General features: G+C 39.4%; 1 protein-coding gene across 1 annotated transcript; it reads right to left on the bottom strand.

Moving 5' to 3' along the window:
* Positions 1–10791, bottom strand: LOC115108225 (retinal homeobox protein Rx1-like). The gene is made up of 4 exons (XM_029632321.2): positions 10471–10791; positions 8177–8569; positions 4838–5091; positions 1–3607 (listed from the first exon to the last, which is right to left on the bottom strand). Exons 2-4 carry the CDS (start codon positions 8448–8450, stop codon positions 3167–3169), a joined length of 969 nt encoding a protein of 322 aa, XP_029488181.1. The 5' UTR covers positions 8451–8569; positions 10471–10791; the 3' UTR covers positions 1–3166.
* Between the last annotated feature and the right edge of the window lie 1994 nt (positions 10792–12785).

Genomic DNA, 12785 nt, shown 5'->3' with positions numbered 1-12785 from the left:
CAAACTATATTTGTTTATTTTTTTAAAGTAGATATTAAAGTTTTCTAGAACATGGACATCAACATTTCAGACAAAATAAAAGTAAACAGTAACAGAACTAGAACATATAACAAATAGGACGTCTATATGGGGATATAAAAAGTGTCCTGTATATTTTCAGATATAAACCTAAAATAAACTTCCCAAGTTTCTAGTGCATTTTTAAAATATTTTTTTATATCTAAACTTTGGCTTAATCTTGGTCCCAGTATCACATGAGGAACAAACATTTCTAAACATATTGTTTAATGTTCAAACTAACCCTGTCTCTATGTTGGGTGTGAGGTCCTGAAAATACCTGACTAGAGTTAACAGCTAAAGAGTATGCACTGATAACATAAAAACTAGACAACTGCAATTCAATTAGAAAAAAAAGAACAGCCCACGTAATTAGCAAATCAGCAATGTTGAGCGTGAGAGGTGAGCATAGAATCCCCATAATACATCAGTAAAACAACTGAATATTACTTTGTGTATTGACCAATGGGGGCTTTTACTGTCTATGACAAAGAAACATATTTATATCTGCAGTAACACAGAACTAATACTTTGTAAACTCCAGTCAAACAGTAAGTTGGATGAACTGACAATTCTGTGGAAACTTTTTTTAAACCGTTCTACTCTGTTACTCTGAACTAATCATATGTCCGGCAGCAGAGACATTTTCAGTTTTCTTTCAAAACAAATGCTACAACATTTCCACTTTTGTGTCATGGAATTTCTTTCCTCCATATTGTGATAGTCTACACACTATCACTGAAATAATAGTAATTAAATGTTACCCCTTGCACATTGCAATAGGATGAATAATATTTACCTGGTAAAAGTATTGTCAAAATCAAAATGCTAAATTATTTTACATCAGAAATGTTGAATCCTATGTAGCCCTTGATATGACACGTTAACAACGTGGTTGAAGATTGTCTTTTTTACCATACATAAACCATATGAAATATGCATATAGTCATTATCAAAACATTATGCCACAATGGACCCGTACACCCCATGTAGTATCTCTTCGACATATGCCAGAATAGACTATTCATGCTCTTTTTTTCATTCCCGGGGTCTCTCTACAGAGGCCTATTTAGTGCAGTCTGTGACCGTTTTCCCCCTCGGACTTTAGACAAAGAAGATGGCTTGGATCAATTGTGCCGAACAAAGAGGAAACTATGTAGGGTGACACATCAGACCGTTCTCCTTCTGCTGCTCTGCACGTACACACAGTGACGGAAGGCCAAGCTGCCAACACGTTTTCTTCTCCAACAGCCACTGAGGCAAAAAAAAAAAAGTTACTTCAGTGGCCTCTTTCGCTCTGTCCCCCTGTCCTATTCCCACCCCTTCCGTGTGATTAGGGAGGTCTCCTGGCTTCCCTTCTCACTGTAGGAGGCTTACGCCATAGATCACTCTTTTCGACTGACCCAAACATGTTTAGCAGCTCTCCAAAATAATTACTAAAACAGTTATTGCTTCCTCAGAGAATCCAGATGTCACACACTGAGGATGCCATCAAATTCAGAGATTGGCTTTTAATGTGTAGCACTCCTCAAGAACAATTCTCAAGAAAGAAGAGCCTTACATTGTTTGGCCTACCAGATCGTGAAAGAAGGTGTTGATATCAGTGTGTGTGCAGTCTATGGTGTGTATATCGACATGTGTGTTTGCAGTCTGAAGTTAGCCTCAGGGCAACCATCAATCTTCCTCAAGTCAATGACGACTAGGAGTAAATCACTTTCATAGATGTTAATTGGGTGTTAAAAGGTGTTCATGTCTTCTCAAATGAAATAGCATGACAGATTGTTGTACGCATCCCCAGCTGAAAGCTCCCTGAAAGCCTGAGCCAGGATATCTCAACCATGACCCCACAACCCACGGTGTGGACAGAGGCTCTCCACTATAAGTGCAGTCGAGACAGACAGAAATGTAGTGTTTCCCCTTCATCCGAGGTGGCGGTGGTATCCTTCTTCTCCAGGTGTTGAAATAACCTGACCATCATAACTGGATGAATGATTCTGTGTTTCAGGGTCATAGACATAGCGATTCATACTGCCGCAACCTTCAACTACTATTATGGGAGACATGGCATGGCCATTCACAAATACTGAGAGAATTACTGGTTAATTGACCTGTAAAATTCATGATAAATTAGACAATTGGATTAATTAGGAAAATACACAAACCTTAATTTGCAGAGTTAAATGTGACCGTGTGTGAGCACTCTACAGAATGTATTTTATGAAAGGATTTGGAGGGGACATGAGTTGGTGTATACTTATTATTAGATTCATGGTTAACAGCAAAGAACAAAAACATTCAAACTACTCTTGCAAAAAATAAAAGACTATTGAGTAACAAAATGAACACATGGACAGGCTGTGTGATCTGCATTTACAAACTTAAAATACCCAATACTCTTTGGGATTTTCTGTGTCAATTAGCTCAGTGGCTGGACAAGATGTGGTCTGAGCTATATAGACATTGCATTGTGCTTTGTCATAAGCAAGAATGGTTATAGATCTTTAGCTAATGCCACAATTAGGCCTGGCCCAAAACCTGACTAGAGTGTACAGTGTTTGCATTTTTATAGAATTACTGAGAAGGAAGTATTTGTTGCCTTTTATATGAAATCCAAACTATTAGATAAGGATCAAAAATCTAAAAGTTGCCATCAAGGGCAATTTGTGTCCAGTGGAATCCTTGTTCCAGTTGCTTCATAAAAGTTCATAAAAACAAAAAAGTATTCTATCATAAACCTGTTAATTTGAGCAGTCTTTGCAGTCCTTTTGGAAAATGGATGTTTGTGTAGTTACCTTTGCGAGGCCTTTCTTGACATTCTGTGTCATAGGATCCAGATTAAAAACCTTTCTGAATAGTGGCACACAAAATATGCATCAACTTCCAATCCTTCACATCACTAGTATGGAAATCAAAAAAGAGACCAAGAACCATTCTAGTGCTGACAAAGGGTAAAAATGTCACTGGTGTTGGAAATCTTAGAAATATCATCAGTTGTAACTGAGCATTTGTTGGTGCCATCACTGCAATCCTGTTGTGTGAAAAATGCCATTATCATGGCCCAAAACCCCAATCATGACTGGAAACAGTTTCAATAGCCCTCCTCAGACCATCACATGGGCTGCCAGGTTTTGTCCATGGACTGGATGTGTTCCTTGGCTTTCATCCTCAGTGCGGCGATGCTGGAGCTCCTCTGGTCCACGTCCTCCATTGGGTATTTGTCGGTGAAAGGACCGGAACACTGGTATGGGGGTGGTGCCATGGACTGCATCCCCTGGCCCATGGGTGGGCTGTTGAGGAAGCTGTGGCTGGGGTAGCCACCCTGCAGGCCCTGTCCTGGGCCCATGAAACCCGGGATGCTGTGGACTGGGGTGGCGCTGGACAGAGGGGAGGTCAGCCAGGGGTCCAGGGGGAGGGCGTTGCTCATGGGCCCCATGTTGCTGTGCATGGGTGGCCGGTTGAAGGAGAGCATGGGCGAGTCATGCAGCTTCATGGTGCTGGCGTCCATCTTCTCCTGGCGTCTCCATTTGGCTCTGCGGTTCTGGAACCACACCTAGAGGAAGGCAGAGGGTTTGGATTTATAGTCCAGAGTATTTACAGCACCGATCGTTCCAATTGGTACCAAATGGGTTTAGAATCGTGCTTGATCAAGCTACCTATTTTGGTTTCTTAGTATCCTACTAAATAAAGAATCATTGAATTGAATTGTTCCGAGACCTTCAGTGTTGTCCGTGTTTTGACCTGCTCTAAGACTTAGCCCCCTTTGCACTGCTGTCTTGCACAATTGTTGGGATGTCCCTAGAGAACCTGGGACCTGAGCCATTGTCAGCTAGGTTTGGACAGTGACACTTGTCTTAATTTAAAGTTTGGTACCTACTGGAGTCTCAGAGCACCTATGGGCATAATCTGCTGATGTGGAGCATGTTCAGGCCCTACAGTAAAACGTCATCCCTCAGCAGGTCAAATCCATAATGTCAATGTTTTAGCTGCATCCGTCTCTATTCAAGTAAACCATCTAAATAAATAATCATCAACTAATTGAACAGTGGTATTCTTGAATGGTTAGTATTTTGGATTTCTACATTTTGTTGGATTGGAAAAATAAGCAATTTGCCAATTGTAATGCACTCCAATCAATTGCCCTGGGCGCTTCGTGAACAACAGCTATAGTTGTATTGACCAATCTTAATCATTTCGACCTTCATCCATACCTACTGTGTCATTTTGTCGTGCTTTAAGACTTTGCCCTTAGATTCTGCTATAAGACCTTGCCCTTTTTTCTGCACTATGCCCTGCTAAGACAACCTTCTTATGTCTGCCCTCAGACAACCAGAGACCTGAGCTTGTGTGGGCAGGACACAGCTTGCTTTGTTACTTGTCTGTATTTATAGTGTAACGCCTGCTGTGAGTGACCTTGAAGCTCCTGAGGATCTAGAAATCGGCCCAACAGTAAAGATGTCCTATCGTCACTCACCATTATCATCTAAAGATTCAGAGAAGGTATTTCTGACCCACTGAGGTTTTTCATTAGAAAACACAAGCCCTTTAACCATTTAACTCACCTGCTGATGTAAAAAGGGCTTCATAAATAAATTTGATTGATGATTGATATTCAGCTTCAATCAATTTACCTGGGGGCTGAATTCACATTGGGTCAAGGTTGCACCTGATCAGAGATGTTAGTATTTGAGTCCACTCCTAGTCACAATGATTGGCAAGAAAGTCAGAGGAGTTGACCAGGACAGAGCACAGTACCAGTAAAAGTGGTGGTGGACAAACCTACCTGAACTCTGACTTCAGGCAGGTTAACCTTCATAGCCAGCTCCTCACGGCTGTACACGTCGGGGTAGTGAGACTTCTCGAAGGCACGCTCCAGCTCGTGCAGCTGGTACGTGGTGAAGGTGGTGCGGTTGCGTCGGTGCTTCTTCTTGGGCTGCTCTTCCTCGCAGGGCTCCGGACTTTTCCCTCCATTGCTATCCACACTCTTCCTCAGATCACTAATTTCCCCGTCACACTTGTCCGAGTACAGTCCTGAATCTGTAGAGCCCATAGCGAGAGAGGGAAGAGATTCACATTAGATGAAACCATCAACAAAGTGACTTGGACTCATTTTGATTTAACCAAACAAGCTTCTTTGGCTTTCTTTGCAAAGGTAAGTCGTTCATTCTCAAGCTTTGCGTAGTTAAGTATCGTTAGCTTGTGAGACAAATGTTGGTTTCAGGCTCTCCTATCATCAATAGCCATATGTTATGTCTAATCAACATGTCTGTCTTCGCTAGACAGGGATTCTTCACAATTAAAAGGCCAATGTGAATGAAAAATCATTGAAATGGGAAAAGAGGAAAAAGACAGTGAAGAAAGGTCTAGCTGTTGTAGAGTTGTAGGGGTTGACAAAAGCTGAAAACATGGAATATTCAAATGAGCTCCACAACCCCTTAATAACTTGTTTGTTCTGAAAACGTCCCAGGACACATTTGACACCTGCAACAATAGGCTACTGTAGGCCAAATAAAGCTGAAGTTGTGCCTTACTCTACGCATGTAGAAAGACATGTAGATTGTCCTCCTGCCTTGTAACGAAGCATACATGAGCAGCATACATGAACAGCATACACAGCGCTGACTCGCTAAGGCTTTCACTGCAGGTTTCCACTAATCCTCAGAGGGAAACAGATGCAGCCTGTTAATTCCTCTGATAGCTTCCATGTATTCTTAACTGTAATCTACGTAGGACCTTCATTTGTATCAGTCCCATAATCAGGAAAATACTGTAAACATTACAAGGTAAAGCCATAAAACGCTGTCAACGTGGTTGTTGAATTGGAATTATCAAAAGGGTCATCAAATTATATTGGGCACAAAGATGACCATCAGATCAGTTGTCTACGCTTCTGCCATCATAGCAGTGATCTGTGCACTAGTCCTGTACGGTATAATTCATTGTTGGTAAACACATTATCTATCGGGACACTTTATTGGGACAGCCTTTATTGACACATTTGAAATATTACTTCATAATGGTAACATTACTCTCTTGTCAATTCTGTAATTTGTCCCTCACATAAAAGTAAAAGGTTGTCCAGTTTGGGTTGGTATTGTGGGTGATATTCATGACCAGTTCCCAATGACCACATAACTGTATAGCACATGGAGAGATAGGGACTCTTTGGGTGTTTCACTTTACAGCAGTGGTATTCAAACTTTTTCGCCAGAATTTCAGAATTTCATTTTTTCCCCCAATAATTTCTCGAGACCTCACCCCAACCAAGCACAATCTTAAAAAATCTGTACATTTCAATTTTTACATCAACAAATAACCTTTCAATTCATTACATTTTCAGATTTGTTCATGTTTTTTCTTCAAATTATTTTTCTGAAAAACGTTTGTACATCGTCCCATACAATAATCTGTACTCTTTGTTATATTATAAATAAATAAAATATTATTTAAATTTTGGCGACCAGGTCGCGACCCCAACTATGGATACCATTACTTTAGTGTTTAGCAAAAACTTGATGAAAGAAACCTTATTGCACAATCACCAAACTAAATATGGCTAGCCCAACCCAGTTCCAACCCATGACGAGTAGGAACTAACAAACCCAAACCTTGCTAAATGGATCTTTATATCAAACCAGTGCTTGATAGAATCAGGACAGAAAGCCAAGAAAAACCTTCAATTCCCAGACAGGGGCAGCTAGGAGGATTTTGGGGTCCATTGATCTATCTCTCATTAACAGCCTACGACAATGCCCATAGTGGCACAATGGAGGGGTCAGGCTGGGTTCAGTGACCAGCTCCCTGCCTGTCGGAACCGCCCGTCTAAAGACCTTGTCATGTTTACAGTCCAGCAGAAAACCTCAATGTGGAAGGGACAAAGTGATGCGATGTAGTACAAAATGCCCATTCAGACGGAACAGGGATGACTAACAAGTCAGTTATGTGTTAAGGACATGTAAATTAGTGCTGAATATTAAGTGGAAACAAACAAGAATTTAGCCATTGCTGTTGCACTGGTTGAACAGTGCTTATGATCATATTTTATAATAACCAACACTGTCATAAGACACTTCCAATTACGTTGTAATTTCATGAGTCATCCAATGCTGGTTTGTGCTATGTGTTTCACTAAACCTTTTGTTTTTATGACCCCATAGATAGTAACCAGAATGTGAAAACTACCATAGATTAAAAAACGTCACATTTTATGCAGAGTTGAAATGTTAATGAAATGAAACTGCACCACTGTAAAATCTCATCTGTGTCCAAGAGAAGATTAGGGGAATTCCACAAGGGGATGGGATTTGGGATGAAACCCCCTCACCGTCTTGTTTTGTGATTTATCTCTCAATCTCAGCATGATTTCACAGTATTTACAAGGTACAGACACATGTCATCTACTGCCCCCCCCCTAGAGATACAATATAATGTTCTATTTCATTCTGTGAGCTGTTGAGAAACGACCCGGACTCTCTGCAAGGCTACAACCAATGCAGCCATTGAGGTCATCGTCGCCTCAACGCATTGATGCAATGGAAATAATCAAGTCTTAATGACTTAAGTAAAGCTGCTAATCATTACATCACATAAAGACAAAGGGAAGTGTGCAAGTTCAGGCATCATAGACAGGATCCTCCGACACACTTTGTGGTCCACTTAAATTAAATGTTGGTATCAAAATTAGAATTAAATGAAAAATACACATTATCATGTATTTGTTTGGTGTCTTCCCCTGCCATCTAGATTCCATGTGATTGTGTGTGTTTTAATGCCACACTTTAAGTCTGTAATGTGCCTTATTGTATGACTGTGACAATAAAATGTCCCCCTTGGTAATCAATACAATAAATTTAATACAATCAATCTTCTGTCTCCTTGATCTCATCTTAGCTGCTTCCTACATGCAGTATGTTCCTATCAAATGCAGCAAAGCTTGAAGTGAGAGGGCTTGATTGATAACTTATGAACACCAGCGAAGCGCTAGTCGACGTGTCTTAATGTGTTTTGGCCTCAAACATATACTGTACATGTAGAGAGTGGGCTGGCCATAAATGCCCCAGAATCAGAACAGTGATTTACAGTGTGCCCAGTGGAGTGTTTATCTCACACCTAAGAGACTCACCATGGTAGGACTGCTGCTCTGAGAGGTGCCCGTAGGGGTGTGCTGGGTCCTGCTTCCCAGGGTCTCCCAGGCCATCCACGCCCACTTTGTGAAGCCCTGGGCCCCCAGATGGGCTGAGCAGGGGGTCCTGGTCTTTGCTGAAGCCCAGGATGACATCAATGCTGTGGACGCGGCCCCCCATCGCCGCCCCCCCTCCTTTCACCATCTCGTGGAAGTTACTGGGTGAGAGGCAGCTGTCGTCCACCATGCTCATGGTATCCAGTGATAAATGCATTTGAACGTTTGGACGCTCTCTCTATCCTTTAGCGGGGGAAAGTAGACTTGGCTCGGCTTCGTGAAGGAACAGGTCCAAGGATGAGTTTTAAAGAGATGTCCTCCACAAGTTCTGTGCACCTGCAAAACAAAGTCACAGTCATCACATGATCAGCAGCCAGTCTTGAGTCTTTGCCATTTAGTAGTGCCACGTCAAAATTCTCAAACACTCTCATATACTACTAGTACTACCTACCACCACTATAACATACCATCAATAATTGTATTAACATCATCTATTCAATATCAACAAAATATCAGCAAACATTTTGGGGGGCTAAATCAATCAATCAATCAAATGTATTTCTAAAGCCCTTTTTACATCAGCCGATGTCACAATGTGCTATACAGCAATAGTTAAATGGTTTTATGGTATATGTGTTGTCTATCAGAACATGGATCTGTCACTGAGGTTTATCTTTTAATGAGCCATGATATAATTATAAAGCGGATGATAAAAGACAGAGCCTCTTTATTCTATTGCATAAACTCATTACCAAGCACATTGAGTGAGTGCAATGAAATTGATAGACGTGATAGACTTTAGTATATTGTACAGCATTAACATAAAATCAAGCTGTATTTGTATTTATTATGGATCACCATTAGCTGCTCCTGGAGCCAGCAAAAATTAAGGCATAATACATTAGAATAAAAATGTTAAACGTTAAAATAGATTTTAAAACAGATTTCACAATCCATTAAGTGTGCCCTCAAGCCACTACTCTACTACAATACACAATACAGGTGTACGTGTGTGTAGAGTGTGTATGGTATGTGAGTTTGTATGTGTGTGTTTGCTGTTCCATAAGGTGTATTTGTATCCGTTTTGTTTTATCTGGTTTTACTGCTGGCGTGAGTTACTTGATGTGGAATAGAGTTCCTTGTAGTCATGACTCTATGTAGTACTGTGTGCCTCCCAAAGTCTGTTCTGGACTTGGGGACTGTGAAGAGACCTCTGGTGGCATGTCTTGTGGGGTATGCATGGGTGTCCAAGCTGTGTGATAGTAGTTTAAACAGACATCTTGGTGCATTCAACATGTCAATACCTCTCACAAAAACAATTAGTGATGATGTCAATCTCTCCTCCACCTTGAGCCTTGCGAGATTGACATGCATATTATTAATGTTAGCTCTACGTGTACATTTAAGGGCCAGCCGTGCTGCCCTGTTCTGGGCCAGTTGTAATTTTCCCAAGTCCCTCTTTGTGGGACCTGACCACATGACTGGTCAGTAGTCCAGGTGTGACAAAACTAGGGCCTGTAGGACCTGCCTTGTTGATATTGTTGTTAATCAAAGACAAGTTGATAAATTGCTTTCTGAAATATCTTATTTACATAGCTATATTTAAGATGTTTATAATGACATAGACAGGCCCACAGCTTGAAGTTTAGGGCAAAAGTTACATTTGACAGAAAAAAAAACTTTGCTTTGGAGCAAAATCTTGGTTAACATGAATTTATAAAATATTAACCATGAAATTGTAATACGTAGCTTTATACAGTAGAGGTAAGAAACCCTTTACTGAATAAATATACATAAACTTAAAAGGACCAAATGTGAAATTAACAAAATGCAATTATGCCCTACATATTATACATTTGCATAGTTGTATTGTATTGTATTCTGTTGCGTTGTATTCTATAATATTCAATATAATATAGTTGAATGATATTCAAGAGCACATGTTTAAGCACTAGGCATATCATTATTGTATTAAAATATACAAAGTACAATGCATAGTCCTTAAAATGCAGAATCTTTGTATTTTATATTTAACTGATACTGTAATTCTATACTTTGTGGAAAACAAAAATGTTTTCCAATACTAACAACATTCTCACTTTCAGTGTCCATCTCCTCAGATTTAAATGTCATATAGACACATTATGTTAGACTAATAAAACGTTAACCTTTCTTTTATAGTTGCCTAAATGTCACAAACATTTGCGGTGGTAATAGTAATAGCGGTTTGAACCTACCTTTGAAGAAATGACGTGCTGAGCGCATGAAGTTGAACTGTCAATATTCCACCTGTTTCCTCCAACACTTCACTTCAACTACTGAGGTAGTTCACGCCCCTTGTCCGGCTGCTGCACACCAAAACCGCGCAAATCTCAAGCTCTTGTCTATTTTACCTTGCATCCTCTCTAGCCTTTCTTCAAAAACAATGTGCATAATACGCTGAAAAACACAACAAAACGTGTGTGCACAAAACAAGCTTGACAACTAATGTGGTTTTGTTGCAGGCTATAGTCTTTTCAAAGTGCAGAGAGAGAGTAGCCTAGTGCTGCTGAATGGAAATAAAATGAGCGGATTAAAGAGGTTATTAATTGGAATCCTTCCCCTTTAAGAATGATTGACAGTTGTTTTCTAGTCAAGTAATTGCAGTAAATGTAGCTTACATTCACCCCACAGGAGGAGGCTGGGGCTAATGAAGCCATGACAAGACTTTCTTTCAGAAATCTATTGTTTTAAAGACAAAGGTCTGACTGAAAGTTTTCACTAATCCCCTCATTATTCCAGAGAAAGACTACATAAAAACTCTGGTAGGGACAAGTTATACATGGTGCATGAGAATGGAGAACAGCGTGAAGACCTGAACTCATGTTGACACATTTTTAAAAACATTTTGAAAAGCTTTCAATTTTGAGTAAATATTAATTAATAGAAAAAAAGTGTTAATATTAAACTTAAATCAGAAGTCAAAGTAAATATCCAGCTACAACGTATTTCAAATGCATTTATGCAACATGAAAAGTGACAGATATATAATTAGCAATATGTATTTCAAATCAGTTTGTTCGTTTGCAATAGAAAAACAGAAAAGCAAATGACAGTCATCAGCATGGAGCTTTTACTTCTTGAGGCAATTAGTATTGCAAGTAGTAAATCAAGCAATGACCCATCACTAATGAGGGGAATTAAACATGGGGGAAAACTAATGCAATTAAATGCAATTAACACTTAGAATCAAAATACACAGCCAGGGGACACAGTGTTAAAAAATATGCCTAACTTGGAGAGTGGTTAAAAACAATTAAATTAAAATGTACCTCAATTAACAAATAGTCATGTAAAAAATAATGTTTTCAAATAATACACTGGATGTATTACATTAATACACTGGATGTGGTCATACTGAACTTGTAAAACGTCCAATTATACACATCTATAGCACACCTATGTAATGAGGCATAATTAACATAAAGTAACATGTTTACAACCTGTAGCTATAAAATGTATGATGGCTAGCGGACATAATATGTCCAATAAAGAAAATAAACAATTAGTGACCAAATCAATTCAAGAGGAGTGATCTCAGACCTGTTTAACAGTTCATTAAGGATTTAAACCGAATTGTGTCAATTGGCTTGGACTAATTGTTGCAAGTGCTCATTACATGATCATACCATGGTCAATCCACATATACTAAATCACTATGACACATAGAAACAATGAATGGAATTTTGTCACATATAACACTATTTGAATCCATTTTCTGTGGTTTATTTTGAATAAATCACGGTGATAATGCATAAGGAATCGAAATTAAGATTAGCATATGACTAAAAAGGTTACAAAATACATTAAACAAAAACAATTACATTAATTAATTAATTAATTACATAATTCATATTGGCCCATCTATAACTTTTTGTCACATAAACATGTTGCTGTGTCGATGGAGGTATTTGGGAGGATGCTGTTCTTTTAAGAGAGTATTTGCACCAGTTGGCCACTCTGAAACCTTGCCTGGGCTTGGAGAGGTGAGTGCCACAGAGATCAACCCTGCCTTTAATGAGATTAAGGACTTTTCCAGAGATTTCCGCTGACCTGTACGGAAGTCCAGAGAGAACATGTGAATTAAAACATTTTTTAAAATTGTTTTATCGATATGTCAAAATATATATTTTTTGTGGTCACAACATATCAAAAGTTGTTTTGTCAAGATCACATGATAATTTTCTCATGATCTGTCACATCCTGACCTTAGTTCCTTCTTTATGTCTCTATTTTAGTTTGGTCAGGGCGTGAGTTGGGGTGGGCATTCTATGTTTTGTGTTCTATGTTTTCTATTTCTATGTGTTTGGCCTGGTATGGTTCCCAATCAGAGGCAGCTGGCATCGTTGTCTCTGATTGAGAACCACACTTAGATAGCCTGTTCCCACCTGGTGTTTGTGGGTAGTTGTTTTCTGTGTCTGTGTTTTCACCATACAGAACTGTTTCGATTTTCGTTGTTTCACGTTTGTTATTTTGTGTTCAGTTGTAATAAATTTAACATGGACACGTACCA

This window comes from Oncorhynchus nerka, linkage group LG24, assembly GCF_034236695.1.
Source record: "Oncorhynchus nerka isolate Pitt River linkage group LG24, Oner_Uvic_2.0, whole genome shotgun sequence".
NCBI classification, from domain to species: Eukaryota; Metazoa; Chordata; class Actinopteri; order Salmoniformes; family Salmonidae; genus Oncorhynchus; species Oncorhynchus nerka.
Note: the sequence above shows the minus strand (reverse complement) of the source record. Positions and strands in the feature narration are given on the sequence as shown.